General features: G+C 56.2%; 1 protein-coding gene across 1 annotated transcript; it reads right to left on the bottom strand.

Annotated features, from left to right (window-relative positions):
• Positions 1-516: 516 nt before the first annotated feature.
• On the bottom strand, positions 517-12,794 carry Thop1 (thimet oligopeptidase 1). Its single transcript, NM_022653.4, has 13 exons — positions 12,599-12,794; positions 9,512-9,724; positions 7,218-7,366; positions 5,827-5,934; positions 4,862-4,964; positions 4,247-4,407; positions 3,284-3,419; positions 2,640-3,006; positions 2,263-2,464; positions 1,664-1,850; positions 1,442-1,570; positions 1,141-1,277; positions 517-1,013 (listed from the first exon to the last, which is right to left on the bottom strand). The coding sequence occupies exons 1-13, from the start codon at positions 12,612-12,614 to the stop codon at positions 858-860; spliced, it is 2,064 nt and encodes a 687-aa protein (NP_073144.3). The 5' UTR covers positions 12,615-12,794; the 3' UTR covers positions 517-857.
• Positions 12,795-14,307: the final 1,513 nt, after the last annotated feature.

The raw sequence follows: 14,307 nt of genomic DNA, 5'->3' as shown, positions 1-14,307 counted from the left end.
CCTGGAGACTCAAACTCAAGCCTGAAGGCCTGTGCAGGCAGCAAATGAGATGTCTGTCAGTCCCACAGTTCCTTGAGCCACACAGCCTACAATAGCCTGGGGCTGCCCATCCTGGTGCATTTAGAGACCTCCTCCCATACCGGATGGGCGGGTCCACTGTGTCTGAAGGTGTGGCTGTTGGTCTGTGGACTCGAGGCATATTGATTAGATGATTGGGACCTTGTGTTACTCAAGGATCAAGACTGACCCCACCGGCTTCCTTCTGCTGTGGCTACTAGTTCTTCAGTTGTATGCATGTGCTCACTGTCTGATATTTGAGCAAGTCAGAGGAGGCCAGCCCTGCTACACAAGGAAGGCCCTATCTTTTTTTGTTATGCAGAAATAATAGAAGCTAGAGGTTGCAATACTGTACAGAGCCAGCAGATGGCAGCCCCTCACCAAGTCTTGCTCCCACCCATTCCCTAGAGAGGTCCAGAAAGGAGCTGGTAGCTGAGAACAGACACAGTGACCCTGAGTGACACATTGCGCAGGTGACCCTGGCACCAGTTCTTAGCACCCTCCAACGGCTAGACTATCACATGTCACACCATGATGCCAGTGAGGAAGTAGCTGGCCAAGCCTGGGGCAGAGCAGTACAGAGAGAGGACCAGGCAGGGTGCCCCTGTGTGGAGTTTAATGTCCAACATCAGGTTGGGGAGGGGCTAGTGCAAGGAGACCACTGGGCAGCCTGAGGCCAGGGGACCTGGAGCCGGGGTGGGACAAGGATGGAAACTTCCCCAAGCTCATCTGTACGCCCAAGGGTTGCTGAGCTGCCCAGCAGGCTGGGCTAAGGCACAGGGCGGCGAGCTGGGGACCGGTCAGCACGCAGGCGCCTCGCTGCCCTCCACCTGCAGACCCTTGCTCAGGAGGAAGGCGTCCTGCTTGGGGTCGCGGCCCAGGAACTGCTTCAGCATGGCGCTGGCGTCCTCAGAGCCCCCTGGCCTCAGGATGCTGGTCCTGTAGTCCATGCCAACCTGGGAAAAAGGAGATGGGTCACAGTGGGCAGCTGGAGTTTCACTGACCTGGGGTCAAAAGCCTCACGCCCCTCACACCATTCTCCCCGCAGCTGGCTGTGGCCAGGGCCCCTGCATCATAGCTCACCTTGGGGCTAAGCACACCCTCTTGCTTGAAGCGTGTGTGGAACATGTCCATCGAGTACACTTCGCTCCATAAGTAGCCATAGTACTGAGCATCATAGCCGCCAGCTAGGTGGCCGAAAGTGGCTGGCATGTTGGTACCTGGGCAGACACAGGGCGCAATGAGGGGCCCATGGAGATACTTTGAGGGTGCACAGCCTCCACGGGTAAGGCCTGAATCTCCTGCAGCCCCCCGCCCCCCAGGGTGGGGAATTCTCAGCTCTCTGGGAGCTGGGATGGTGGTGGCCCTGCAGTGTGAACATTACCTGGTGTGGCTGGCACCCCGAGGATCTCTTGGCAGAGCCGGGCATATTCCTCAGCCGGGTCTGCGTCTGTCTGTGTGTGCAGGACCTGATCCACCTTGGCAAGCACAATCTGCCGCAGGTTGAAGAGACCTTGGGGGGAGGTCAGAGGTCAGCCTCAGGCTGGGAAAGCACTGCAAAGGTTCTCACCTGGCTGAGCAACGTGGCTGCAGCAGCACGGCTCACCTGCATTGGCCTGGCGAGACTTGATGAGCTTCTCCAGGAGGTCCTGAGGGGCCTCGCTGCCCGTGCGGTAGTGCTGAGACATGCGCATCAGGGGCTCCTTCTCCCACACCCAGTTCTCCAGCATCTGGGACGGCGCCTCCACAAAGTCCCGCTCCACGTGGGTCCCACTGAACATGGCAAACTCCGCCTAGACCAGGCACGGCAGATGTCAGCTCCCTGGCTTCTGCACACTGGATGCCAGCAGCTGCTGAGGCCAGAGGCTGTGCCACCTCCCTGGCTCCTTTTCTCCAGTCTCACACTCAATAAGGCTCTGCTCCAGCCTCCCTCCTGGACAAACTGTCCCCAAAGTCATCCTGGCATGCAAGTGTGGGTGAGATGGCACTGTGACAGATGGTAGGTCACTGTCAGACACAGCATAGGAGGGAAGAGGCAGGTCAGGTCAGTGGGTCAATGCTGACAAGCCTGATGCTGGTGGGGTCTGCACACGTAAGGCACACACACACATGCCCTCACACCAAGTTAGCAAATATAATAAAAACAATTTCTGCAGGGCAGAAGGCCCAGGGCTGGCGAGGAGTGATCTCGCGGGCCCAGCTCACCTGCGAGCACAGCTGGTGCATGACGTGCCCGAACTCGTGGAAGTAGGTCTCCACCTCATCATGCTGCAGCAGGGATGGCGCGTCAGGTGTGGGCTTCGTGAAATTGGCCACCATGGCTGCGACGGCCAGCTGCCGGCTGCCATCCTGCCGTAGGCAGCCAGGCTGCAGGCCAAAGCAGGCTGCATGGCCATATTTCCCTTCCCTGGGGATCGAGATGAGGTCAGGGCAGAGACGAGAGGTACCGGGGCATCCAGAGCCAATGTTCAGTGCCTGGCAGTGGATCCGGGGGCTGCAGGCCCCCCCCCCACAGCAGGAGCCCCAAGCTGCCCTGGACTTCCTACTCCTCTGCCCCATGCCTGGCAGGGCCCCATTCTCACCTGGGGTATAGGTCGAGGTAGAACTTGCCGATCTCCTCTCCAGAGGCGGCGTCCCGCACTGAGTAGAGCCGCACGTCCTCGTGCCAGGCAGCGGCACCTTCCTCCAGCGTGAAGGTCAGCCCCAGCAGCTCTTGGTAGATGGCCAGCAGCCCACGTGTGACCACCTGCATGGGGAAGTACTCCTTCAGCAGGTTCTGGTCCACACGATAGCGAGTCTCCTCCACCTGGTTCATGTAGTAGCGCATGTCCCATGCGTGGATGCGCCCGTCGAATGGCAGTCCCCGCTTGGCGCACTCTGCCTCCTTCAGCTCCAGGATGACCGCGCGCTCCTGCTCACCCAGGGGCTTCAGCTTCTGTGCCAGCTCATCTGCAGAGACACCACCGTCACCCTCCGCCACCCCTGCCTGCTGCCCAGGAAAGAGGACAACACACACCCACATGCAACAGGAGACCTAGCTACATCACCATCCAGAACCCCAGGAGAGAGAGCCAGGGGGGCCCCTCACTGCCAGGGCAAGGGCGTGTGGAAGGAAGCAGCTGGACTTGGGCTGCAGGCTCTGCCCCTGACACGGTCATGACAATGGCCTTCCAGGCTGAGTGGGTGAGGCAAAGATGGGAGTCCATGGCCAGAGTAGAGTGGCTACCTAGGAAGGTGGCTACTGTTTGACTGGTCTTGGCCATGTTCATCTCCAGGACGTAGTCCGCGTGTGTGTGGAACCCCAACAGGCTGGACTTCTGTGCTCGCAGGGACACTAGCTCCTTCAGAATGGCACAGTTCTCCTGCAGGGACACAGGCATGGCGGCTCTAGCTCTGCACTACCCCAACCAGAGCTGCAGGTGCAGAGGTTGGCTGTCCTGGGGCTGGTTGTAGGCTGCAGCAACTTGATCACACACAGAGTGGCACAGCAGAGAGTAGAGACAAGCCCAGGCTCCATTTGAGCACCGCAAGAGCAAGCAATGGAAGCCTGGGCTGGGGAAGAGGTGGCCAGAGGATGGATGAGGACTGGCCAGGACAGCATGCCCAGCACCACACAGGAACTCATGCACCCAGGTGGGCAGGAGACCTCACAGAGGCAGCACCAGCCACAAATGGGGAGCTTGGGAGGTCAGGGGAGACTATAGGGTGAGGAGTCTTGAGCAGTTGGGTCGGTTAACTGACAGTAATTATTCCTCCCGTGCCTCTGGGAGGTAGAGCCCATGGCCCTGGATCCGAGGCCACAGCTCAGTCAGCGTGTTAAGTCCCAGCCCGTTCTGTTTGGGGCAGGGTCAGGAAAGTGGGGGACCCAGGCTCCAGGTACTCTAAAGCCAAAGGAAGTAAAAACAGGACCCATTCCCTGCTCTGCCCTGCTGCAGCTCGGGCCACTTACCTGCAATCCCTTGGCTGACACAAGGCCAGAACATGGTACCACCAGGGAATGAGCCACAGTGTCTCTCCTGCTCAAGAGCTAAGTGGGCACTGCCCGTTCCAAGGCCAACAGGGGTCCCTGTGACAGCCTGAGCACAGGGCCACAGCGGGCAGCTGCAGCAAGACAGTCTGCAACTGCAGCAGGATGTCCCAGGGGAAGACAGCACGCGTTGGGGACAGCGAGCAGTGTCTACAGCCCCACCTCCTTGCAGCGACAGTTGAAGGCCTCCTCCAACAGGCGTCGTGTCTCCGGCACATGGCACTTCTTCAACAGCGGGAAGTAGTGAGGGTACTTGAGGGTGACCTTCAGCTTGCCGTCCTCTGCCTTCTCCAGAGAGCTCAGAAAGTCCTCCGGGAGCCCACCTGTGGATGCAGCGGACGCTGCTCAGCCCGGAGCCTTGAAGTCAGGCCAGCAGCTCTGAGCTTGGAACCTGAAGGGAACCTCCCAGGGCTGTAGGTGACCTTGGCAGGATATCCCCAGTCAGCAAGTGAGGATGAGTGCTGAGCAGGGAATGGGCCTCGCCAGAGATGCTGGGGCCTCAGACCAGAGAGTGAAGGTACCACAGCCATAGAGCGAAGGCCCACACAGCACACAGCCGTGCTGATGCTCCAAGGTCCCGACTCCGGGCTGAGACTCACCACCCCTACTCCTAAACTAAACCCCACAGTGTGGCTGGGTGCCTGTGGCCCCAGACACTTGCTCACAGAAAACGGCAAGGACAACACGGCTGCCCCAGCTCAGGGATCTGGGTCAGCAGAGCCCAGCTCTGTCTGCAGTGTCCTTGGGAGCTGTGCGAACATCATTCCGTGTACTCACCCAGCTCCTCTCTTGTGAAGGGCAGGAAGGTGGTGTCCTCGTTGAGGTTCTTGTTGAAGTCGATGCACAGCAGGCTCAGCCTCTTCTTGATGTTCTTGATCTTCTGCAGAGACACAGCAGTGTGGAGGGCGCCAGGCTCCGCTGCACCCCAGGCGCCTCCAGACTTGTGCCCTCTCTCCCAGGCCTCCCACTTGGGGAGGACCCTCAGCCTGAGCTCTGCGCTCTACTGACGGGGATGGGGCTATCTCTCTGTCTGCTAAGGACAGGTCTAAGGTTTGACTACAAACAGCCCACTGATGCGATTTCAAACAGACAGGGAGTTAGATCGGGGGTTACCCTCTGCTGTGCTGAGGAAGAGCAGGAGAACTGACCATGGGCCACAGCCAGGGCTGCAGGGGTGACAGGCAGGCCCTTGTTGTCAGCACATGGACAGTACAGCTTCAGGAACTGCAGAACCAACTGCCCAGAAGACAACATTGAAACAGCTGCTGGGGACCACATGTGGCCTCTAGGGGCCCCTGAGGTCTCTGTGGGTAGGGACTTAGGCTGGCTGAGAATCACAGGGAGGATCGAGCTTCCCTTAGCCTCTGTACTAAGTAAAGGTCGTGGGCTCTGATATGGTCTCTGGGGCGTGGGATCCACGCATGCGCATGCCTTCCGAGGCATACGCCCAGCAGAGCACCTACAGTCGCTGCACTTCTTGTGTTTATGCGGCACACAGGCCACCTGTCCCCAGCCATCTCTGTGCATGTTGTACCAGGGCCGGGAAAGCAAGCATGGGGACCCACATACGCAGCCCAGCAGAGCTGACTCAGTCAAGCACTTGGGTAGGAATCGAGGGCAGCTGGGATGCTCTGGTTCCACGGCTCCGCCAACCTGCTTCCCTAGGCTCAGGCCCCAGGGAGGGGACACAGATGTTGTTGGCAGGCTGTGACTGTAGCGCATTTGGGACAGGGCACACTCACCTCTTGTGTGTCCTGAGGTAAGTGGAGGCCGTTTCTCCGGCCCAGCTTGATGAGCCGCTCCAGGTAGCGAGCTGCTTCAGGCTTCAGGGAATCTTTCGGGGTTTTCTCCTGGAAGTAGGCACCAAAAGCTCCTTTCAAAGCCCAGTGGGGAGGAAGCCTGTCCCCTTTCGTGGCTCTCACAGGAGGGGCAGTGCACACACAGTGGCTCAAAACCACCCATGACTCCAGTTACAGGACAGGTGAACACACCCATGCGTAGACAGAGAAACATACAGGGAATGAAGAAACACCTTTAAAAACATTAACTCACTTTGACCTTCTGTGCATTGGTGTTTGCCTGCATGTATGTCTGTGTGAGGGTGTTGGATCTCCTGGAACTGCAGTTACAGGCAGTTATAAGCTGCCGGGTGGGTGCTGGGAATTGACTCAGGTTCTTTAGAAGGACAGCCAGTGCTCTAACCACTGAGTCATCTCTCCAGGCCCCAAAGACAAACATCTTAAAACAAACAAAATCCCACAATCTGATCAAGAGATAGGCAGCTTCAAGAGTAAAAGAGATTGAAGCCAAGCCCACAAGCCAGAGTTCAGTCCCTAGGGCCACAAACCACAGAAGGAGAGAAACACTTCCAGGGGCCCCTCCCCAGTAAAGAAGCCAATGTTCAACACAGCCAGGCATGGAGCCACCCAGAAATGCCAGCTCCCAGACCAAGAGGGACCATCCTGTTCCTAGGCAGTACAGGCTCCAGCAACACCTCTGTCCAGTGACACAGAGGATGCTCAGTGCTGATGGCAGACCCCTCAGATGTGGACACGGGGGGCCCCAGGACACAGAGACACCGACCTGTGACTGGAGGACCAATGATACTTGGAAACCTGAGCCAGCAGGTTTTCTTTTTGTCATGGTGGGATGTAAGCAAGCAGCCTAGCTGAGCCAGGCCCTGGCTCTGTGGGGAGGCCCTGGGCAGAACTTTGCTACTGAGAACACCAGCCTGCTTTATTTATTGCAACAGGTTCTCAGGTAGCCCAGGATAGCTTCCAACTCAGTGCTGGCTGAGAGGCAGGCACCATGACATCCTGTTTTCTCCCAAGTGGCCCTGGTTGCCCTATAACTCTTAATCCCGTTGCCTCAGCCTGCCAAGTGTTACAATGACACTCGGCTCTGCATCAATCTTGCGTCGGTGTGACCGTTACAGCTATTTCCACAACAACAAAGACCTTGACCTCCCTGAGGCCCCAGCGTGCTGTGACTGCACAGTTCGGGGCTTCGGGCTGCATCCCCCACATGCACAGCCTGTGTGGACAGTGGCATCAAAGCTGGCAGCAGGAAGATCCCACTGTCCACCCCACCCCCCCTCCAGCCCTCCCTCCGCCATGCACACCCACCCACCCACCTGCAGCCACACGACCCTCTGGTACACGTCCTGTCTCATGCTCATCTCTACATCAAACTCCGAGAGCTTCTTGTCAGCCTCTGTGCTGGCTGCACGGATGTCCTTGCACGGGGACACGTGTTGGGGGAAGTCGAGAATGTTCCTCTGCACTGAGGTGAGACACGGGGACAAGGTGAGAGGCGCACACCCCCTGGCTGATGCCAAGACACCGTTGCGCACTGCCAGCTTTCAGCCCAGAGAGGAGCATTTGGTGACGACACAGTGGAGGCTCAGTACTGCAAAGCATACACTGGGACAACGGCTGACCCGTCACACTTGGGCAGGCAGGGAAGCTGAGGCAGGAGGAGTATGCTGAATTTGGGGCCACACAAGTTTGAACATTACTACACTTGCCCTGCGATCCAGTCCCCTCCCCAGGCATGGAGCCAAAAGCACGGGTCACCATCAAATCTTGTGCATGACCCACAGCAGGATTCACAACAGCCAGAAGTGGGAAATTAGTTCCCACCCACAATCTGGAGTACTATACAGCCATGAATAGAAGCGGAGCTCTGACTCAGAGCCTAGGTGCAAAGGGCACAGTGCGTGGAACTGCATGAAAGAACCCAGAGGCAAGAAGCAGACGTGTGGGTGTGCGGGAAGGGAAGTGTGAAGTTGCTAAAGGATGGAGGCTCATTCTGTATGGGTAACGCCAGCCAGTGCAGGCAGGAGCACAGAGGACACAGGCCTCCACACAGTACATGTGGGCTGACTGAGGAGCTGAAGGGGGCAGCCCACACTGCTTTCTTCTTCTTCTTCTTTTCTGTTTTAGAACAAGGTCTTTCTATACCCTAGGTGAGGCCTGAACCTATGGCAATCCTCCTGCCTCAGCTTGCAGAGTGCTGGAGTCACAGTATACTGGGGTTCATCTTGGTTTTCTTTCTGATCTTTCCAGGCCCCACAGGGAAGGGAGGAGCAGGGATGTCAAAGGATGCAAGGCTAGACCAAAGGGCTCCCACCTGAGACCAAAGGATGCAAGGCTAGACCAAAGGGCTCCCACCTGAGACCAGAGGAAGAAAGACTAGACCAAAGGGCTCCCACCTGAGACCAGAGGAAGAAAGGCTAGACCAAAGGGCTCCCACCTGAGACCAGAGGAAGAGAACACTACTTGTCGCATGAGGGGAAACTGAGGCTGGGGACTGGAGACTTCAACCCTCCTGGCTGAAGCTTGAGCAGATGGAGAGGAAGTCAGCTGTACCTCAGGGGTGTGTAGGGGCTCCCCTGCAGCCCAAGGAGGCCCAGGAGGCTGATGGCAGGACCATGTGGCCCACAGCTGGGGAGAGGCCTCAGTAGCCTGCGCATGCCTCTCCTGGTCCACCTGGGACATGGCAGCCCTCAGACGGGGCAGCCTGGCACCTGGCTTTGCTGTGTCTGCTGGGCCTGAGGCGGAAGCTGAAGTGCTGGCAACACCCAGGATTGTGTTACAGAAACACAATCACACAGGGGTGACACGGGATATAAAAAGGGAGATGTGAGCAGCCCAAGGTGGCCCCGAGGCTGAGACAGGAAAAGCTACCATAGATACCAGATCTCCCAGTGTCAGGAATGCTGTCTCGGTGACAGGAAGGAAGTAGACCCGACGTTGAGAGTGTCCTTTGGGACACTGAGGCAGCAGGATGACTAGGACTCAGAACTGTCTCACAGGCACAGAGAGGGTGTCTCAAAACAAAACAAAGGCTGGTGAGCTGCCACAATGGGTAAAGGTGTCTGTCACCAGGTCCAACAACCCGTGTGGTCTCTGCTATCCGCACTGAGGTGAAACAATGCACCACGCAGGAGCCTGAGCATGGAAAACTGCAAATTTGAGGCCAGCCTGACAACACCTTAAGACCTGTCTCAGAAGAGAAAACAAAGGAACCAGGGAGGCAAGGCGGGTCAGCAGAGACCACTGGCTGCACCCAAGAGGACTAGGGCTCTGCTCACTAGCGCCTCTAACTCCAGCTCTAGGGGGCCCATCGCCCCCTTCTGGCCATCGTGAGAACTGCACACACATGGATGCAGGCAACAGAGATCCACCTTTCTCTGACTCACAGTGCTGGGATTAAGATACGTGCCACAAAGCCTGGCCTAAAAATTAGCAAACCCTTCAAGGAAGGAAAATAAACTCAGACAAGGCCTGTTTGGCAGCTCGTGTAGGAGCTGACACCTGGTAAACAGAAGCCACAGATGCCACAGAGGATTAGATCACCTGAGCCGGCTCCTCTGGTGCAGGGAGGAGCCGTGTTGAGTGGATGGCTGTCACTGCCTGCGCTCACCTGTGTAGGTGACCTCCACGTCAGCCAGTGCCTTCAGTGTGCTCTCATACGACACATCCTCGAAGTTCTGAGCACCCACTCGGTCGTACACACACTTGGTCTGCTCGATGAGCTGCGTGGTTAGAGCCCTGATCTGCTGTGCGCTCAGATCCCAGCGAAGATGATTCACGGTGGAGGCTGGGGATGCTGCATCCACCACGTCCCCAGCACAGGCTGTGGGAATAGCAGGTGACAGTCGGTCTCAGCAGGTCCAGAGCAAGTGGCCCAGGAGAGCCTGTATACCAGCCTCCTCCCAGAACCCGCTGAAGTAGCGATGTCATGAGCAGGGTCTGTGTGTATGCAGGGCCAGCACAGAGCCATGCCCCAGCCCTTCATTGTGTGTGTGTGTGTGTGTGTGTGTGTGTGCGCGCATGCGTTTCCTTAGACATGGACCATGATCCCAGAGTTTATCCTGTGACTATGTCCCTACCCCCTTACTGGGGGATTTTGGGTGGGGCTTCACCCTGACCAGCCTCTCACCAGAAAATCTTTGATGGTCTGTTACTGCTAAGGGACCCTGCTGCTTTGGCAAAGGCCCTCCTGGAAGTGTAAGCACAGGTTCCAGACAGCTCCACCCTTACAAGGTCTCTTAACTTCGCATAAAAAGGAGAATCCAGAACCACTCACTGGGAGAGGCCAGCCCAAGGGCTCCATCAGTCTGCCTTCTTACTTCCAAGTCATTCAGCAGTATGTCATGTATCTAGGTGTGGCCCTCTACATCCCTGGTGCTGCCAAGCTATAATTAAAGCCATTTCTGCCCATATCGGGCCTCACTGACAAAGGCAGGTGTGGAAGCCGGACCGGCAAGCGACATTCTGGGATAACCAGGATGGGAGCAGCTCACGGACAGGTGCAGTGGCACTAGCAGCTGCTGGCACTGATCCCACAGCCCCAGCAACACTTGTTCGACACTGGCATGCAAGGCAGCCAGGCAGGGCCATCTCGCTCCTCGTCCCATGCAGAATGGCTGTATAATTGACAGCCATGTAGAATGAGGGTGGGACAGCTCATCCCCACAGAGAGAGCAGACTTTCATAGTGCTCTCAAGCCTTTAGCAGACATCAACGCAGGCCCTGAAGATGGGCTGGCAAGGAAAAGAAAAGGGGCTGCCACCAGGACATGGACTGAATAGGAGTAATGGGAGCTTGTTTTCAGTGCTCAGGAGGCCAGAGCAAGAGGATTTCACATTTGTGGTCTAAATGGAGAACACAGGGCAAGCACGTTCAAGCCAAAGAAAACAAAAATTCGGACTGAAGCTGTGGCTCAGTGGGCAGCACACGTGCCTAGTATGCATGGTGCTCTCATTCCATCACCACAGCATACAAATCAGGCGTGGTGGGGCTGCCTACCATCCTAGCACTTAGGAAACTGAGCGGGGAGGAGGAGAAAGAGTTCAGGGTCACCCACAGCCACACGTATTAAGTATGAGGCCAACCTGGGGTACACGGGATGCTGTCTCAAATGAAAAGCCATGGTTGGGTGATGGTGGTGCACACCTTTAACCCCAGTACTGGGAGGCAGAGGCAGGAGAATCTCTGTGAGTTCAAGGCCAGCCTGGTCTGCAGAGTGAGCTCCAGGACAGCCAGGGCTACACAGAGAAAAGCAAAAATAAGGAGGATGGGCAGCCACTGAGGAAGATACCCCCTCCCCACACAGACACGCGCACATGCGAAACGAAGGGCTTTGTATTACAAGTAGGGGCAGAGCCAGCCATGAGAACACAGAGTGCAAAGATCTGGAGAACTAGGATTGCAGCATCTTTCTGCAAACATCTGGATTACTGCCTCCATTTCAGGGCACCTCAAGTTCCTGAGGTGCAAGTAATTCCAATTATTCCTGTTCCCATGATCCTGATCATGACTGGGGGGATTATCTGCAGGCATGAGAAAATGTATGGGTGTGAGCTCCAGACGCCACCCCCCCCCCCCAAGGCCGCTCTCAGATACAGGAAGGTCACACACAGGGCCCTTTGGGCTGTTTCCCTAGTCCTCTGTTCATGGGTTAAGATAGGATCTTGCCAGATTGTCCAGGCTACCCTTGCAATTTCTGGAGGTGGGATCCTCCTAGTCTCGGTCTCCCACACTTGGGAAGAGAGGCTGGCACTGGCTCTGTTTCCTTCTCTGGATTAAGCAAGTCCAGGGGACCCAAGATGACTAAGCAGCTGGAGGTGATTGCTGCCAACGCAGACGATCTAGGTTCAATCCCCACAACTGACTAGGTGGAAGGAGAGAACTGATTCCCGCAAGCTGTCCTCTGACCTCCACAAGCACACTAAATAATGTTTAAAAAAAAATCCAAACAAGTCTTCATCTTTTTGGGTCACAGTCATGTCTACAACTGACGGGAATCCCTGCCTGGTAGCTCCACCATATGGGATGCCCCACACACATACACAGCAGACCTGGCAAGAGAAAGATGGGTCTCCCAACCAGCCCTGCCAAAGTGGGGTGACCATAGCCTAAGCCCCTGTGTTGCTGACTCAAGAGGCTGGAGAGGGAGCTCTGTGATCAAGCGTGCTTGCTGCGTTTGGTTCCCAGCACCCCTGAAAGGCAGCTAGCTCTCAACCACCTGTAACTGACTCCAGGAGCAGAGGATGGGCCACATTTTTCTAGCCATCATGAATACTACACACATGTGCAGGTACTCACACACAGACGTACAAACAATAGTTAAAAATAACAAATCCTAAAAATACAAAAGAACCTAGTTGGAAGTATTACTAGGTCCTCTCTAGATGCTAGATAGCACACTGTCCTGGCACCGAGGTTCCCAGGCCACCGTCTCCAGCAGCCTTCCAGGAACTAGAGCCTTTTACACCATGTGTGGGTTTTGCTCATCGCCCCGTTGGCAGTCCATCTTACCCTAGTTAGAATAGCAGGGAGCATGAGAAAAGTATTCTTTTAAAATTCAGTTTATCAAGAGGTTGAAGTCATGGGAAAGTTAGTTCATTCATTTTGCAGACGAAGGGGTCAGGGTCGGGAATCCCAAAGGTTCCATCTGCCCGAAGGAGGAGAGAAAGGGAGGGCCTGGGCGAGGGGCGACCGGTACCTGCGGGGGGCTTCATGGCGGTCGGCTGCGCGCGAGGCGGCGACGGCCCTCCTCTGGTCCTCACGCCTGTGCGGTCCGGATCTCCTCGGAGCTCGCCTCACCTGAGCCAGTTCCTCTGCTGTGGCTCTCAGACTGAGGCGCCCGCCGCCCGCGAGCTCCGAGCACGCTAGGAAGGCGCGTGCGCGCGAAGGCAGCTGGTCAACGCGAGTGTGCATGCGCAGGAACAACCAGTCTGGCGCCGGTGCATCGCGGTTCCGCCCACATTATCCCGAGCTTGCCCTGTCAGTGGTGCGATTTTGCGCATGCGCTGAACACAGTGGAGCCCGCAATTGGCTGTCATAGGTGAGTGAGGCGGAGCCTTACGCACCCTCGGAACGCCAGGATGCTGTTTCCATGGAAACCTAACACCCTCTCTGCCTTGCCTTTTCTGTGAGGATTTCACTCTATACAGGCTGTGTGCGTTTGTGCTTGGTCTGTTCGTTCAATTCATTTCTTTTTGTTCTTCAGCCAGTTCCTCATGACTCCACCTTCTGAGTTCTGAGATGACCAGAGTGCTCCAGCATGCCTGGCTTCCCTCCCTCTCTCTCTCTCTCTCTCTCTCTCCCTCCCTCCAACCTTCTCTTCCTTCTTTCCTTCCTTTTTTTGACACAAAGTTTCATGTAGCCCAGGCTGGTCTGAATTTGCTGACAGGCCTCAAATTCGTAGCAATCCTCCTGCCCCAGCTTCCTGGGTTCTGGGAATGCAAGTGAGAACCGCCACGGGTTTTTGCTTGTTTGTTTTGTTTTTGTAAGCTGAGTGTGCTGACTTATACCTGCAATTTCAGTCCAAGTAAAACAAAACTGACCCAACCTGCAACCTGCAGGAGTAGCCTGGACTATATACCTTGTCTGAAAAAACATGAGAGATGGCTCTGTGGTCAAGTGTAGTTGATAATCGGTGTACTGCAAAAGCCAGGGCTGGCCCCTCCTTCCTGCACCAGCCTGTGGCACGTTAAGATGCCTCCTAGGAGCTGTTGGCGGCTCCTGTTAAAATGTTGGCACCATGACATCTCCTCAGCCTGGAGCTGTCACAAGAACTGTCTACAGTAGTGTATCACCTTTCCCAACACAACAGAGGTTGCCCCTCAAGAACACCCCTGCAGGAGCTGTCCTACAGGAACTGTCCCACAGTGATAGGACCTCATCTCCAGCCTCCTTGAGCAGCCTCACAGAGATGGCGCCTCAGCAAAAGTTGGCTGTGGCCTGGAAGGACTTTCACACTAACCCATGGGCCTGATGCAGGGTAAAGAGGGTGAGGGGGAAAAAAGTCACCAATCCCCGAACAGGAAAACCCACCAATCCCTGAGCTCCTCAAGCTCAGGACTTGAAATTCCACCAATCGTTAATCTGGAAATCTCTGCCCTGAAAAGCCCTGCCTCCTAAGAAATTCTATGTAAGCCCCGCCCTTTGTCTAATTCCCTAATGTTTTACTCCCAGGAGAAGAGGGAAGATTCATCTCTCCACACCCTGAACCCACCAATAAATCTCTTACATGAGATTTTCTGCTTGGTGTGACTTTCTCATCGGAAGAGCCAAGAAGAAGCGAGGTGAAGAGAGGGTGGGGGGTGGGAGAGCGGGGTGCGGGGAAACAAGGCTCCTGAGCTCCTCAGCTCAGCCGGGGATATCCTCCCCTGGGAACTGCAACACCTCTGCTGAGAGGGCTCCCTGCGT

The sequence above is a fragment of the Mus musculus genome, chromosome 10, assembly GCF_000001635.26.
Source record: "Mus musculus strain C57BL/6J chromosome 10, GRCm38.p6 C57BL/6J".
NCBI lineage: Eukaryota > Metazoa > Chordata > Mammalia > Rodentia > Muridae > Mus > Mus musculus.
Note: the sequence above shows the minus strand (reverse complement) of the source record. Positions and strands in the feature narration are given on the sequence as shown.

What these genes read in the sequence shown, in the direction of transcription:
- Thop1 (NM_022653.4), bottom strand. An exon ending in TACCTCGACCTATACCCCAG is followed by an intron (nt 2,465 to 2,639) that starts GTGAGAATGGGG and finishes CTCGATCCCCAG; the next exon opens with GGAAGGGAAATATGGCCATG. An exon ending in TGCACCAGCTGTGCTCGCAG is followed by an intron (nt 1,851 to 2,262) that starts GTGAGCTGGGCC and finishes TGCCTGGTCTAG; the next exon opens with GCGGAGTTTGCCATGTTCAG.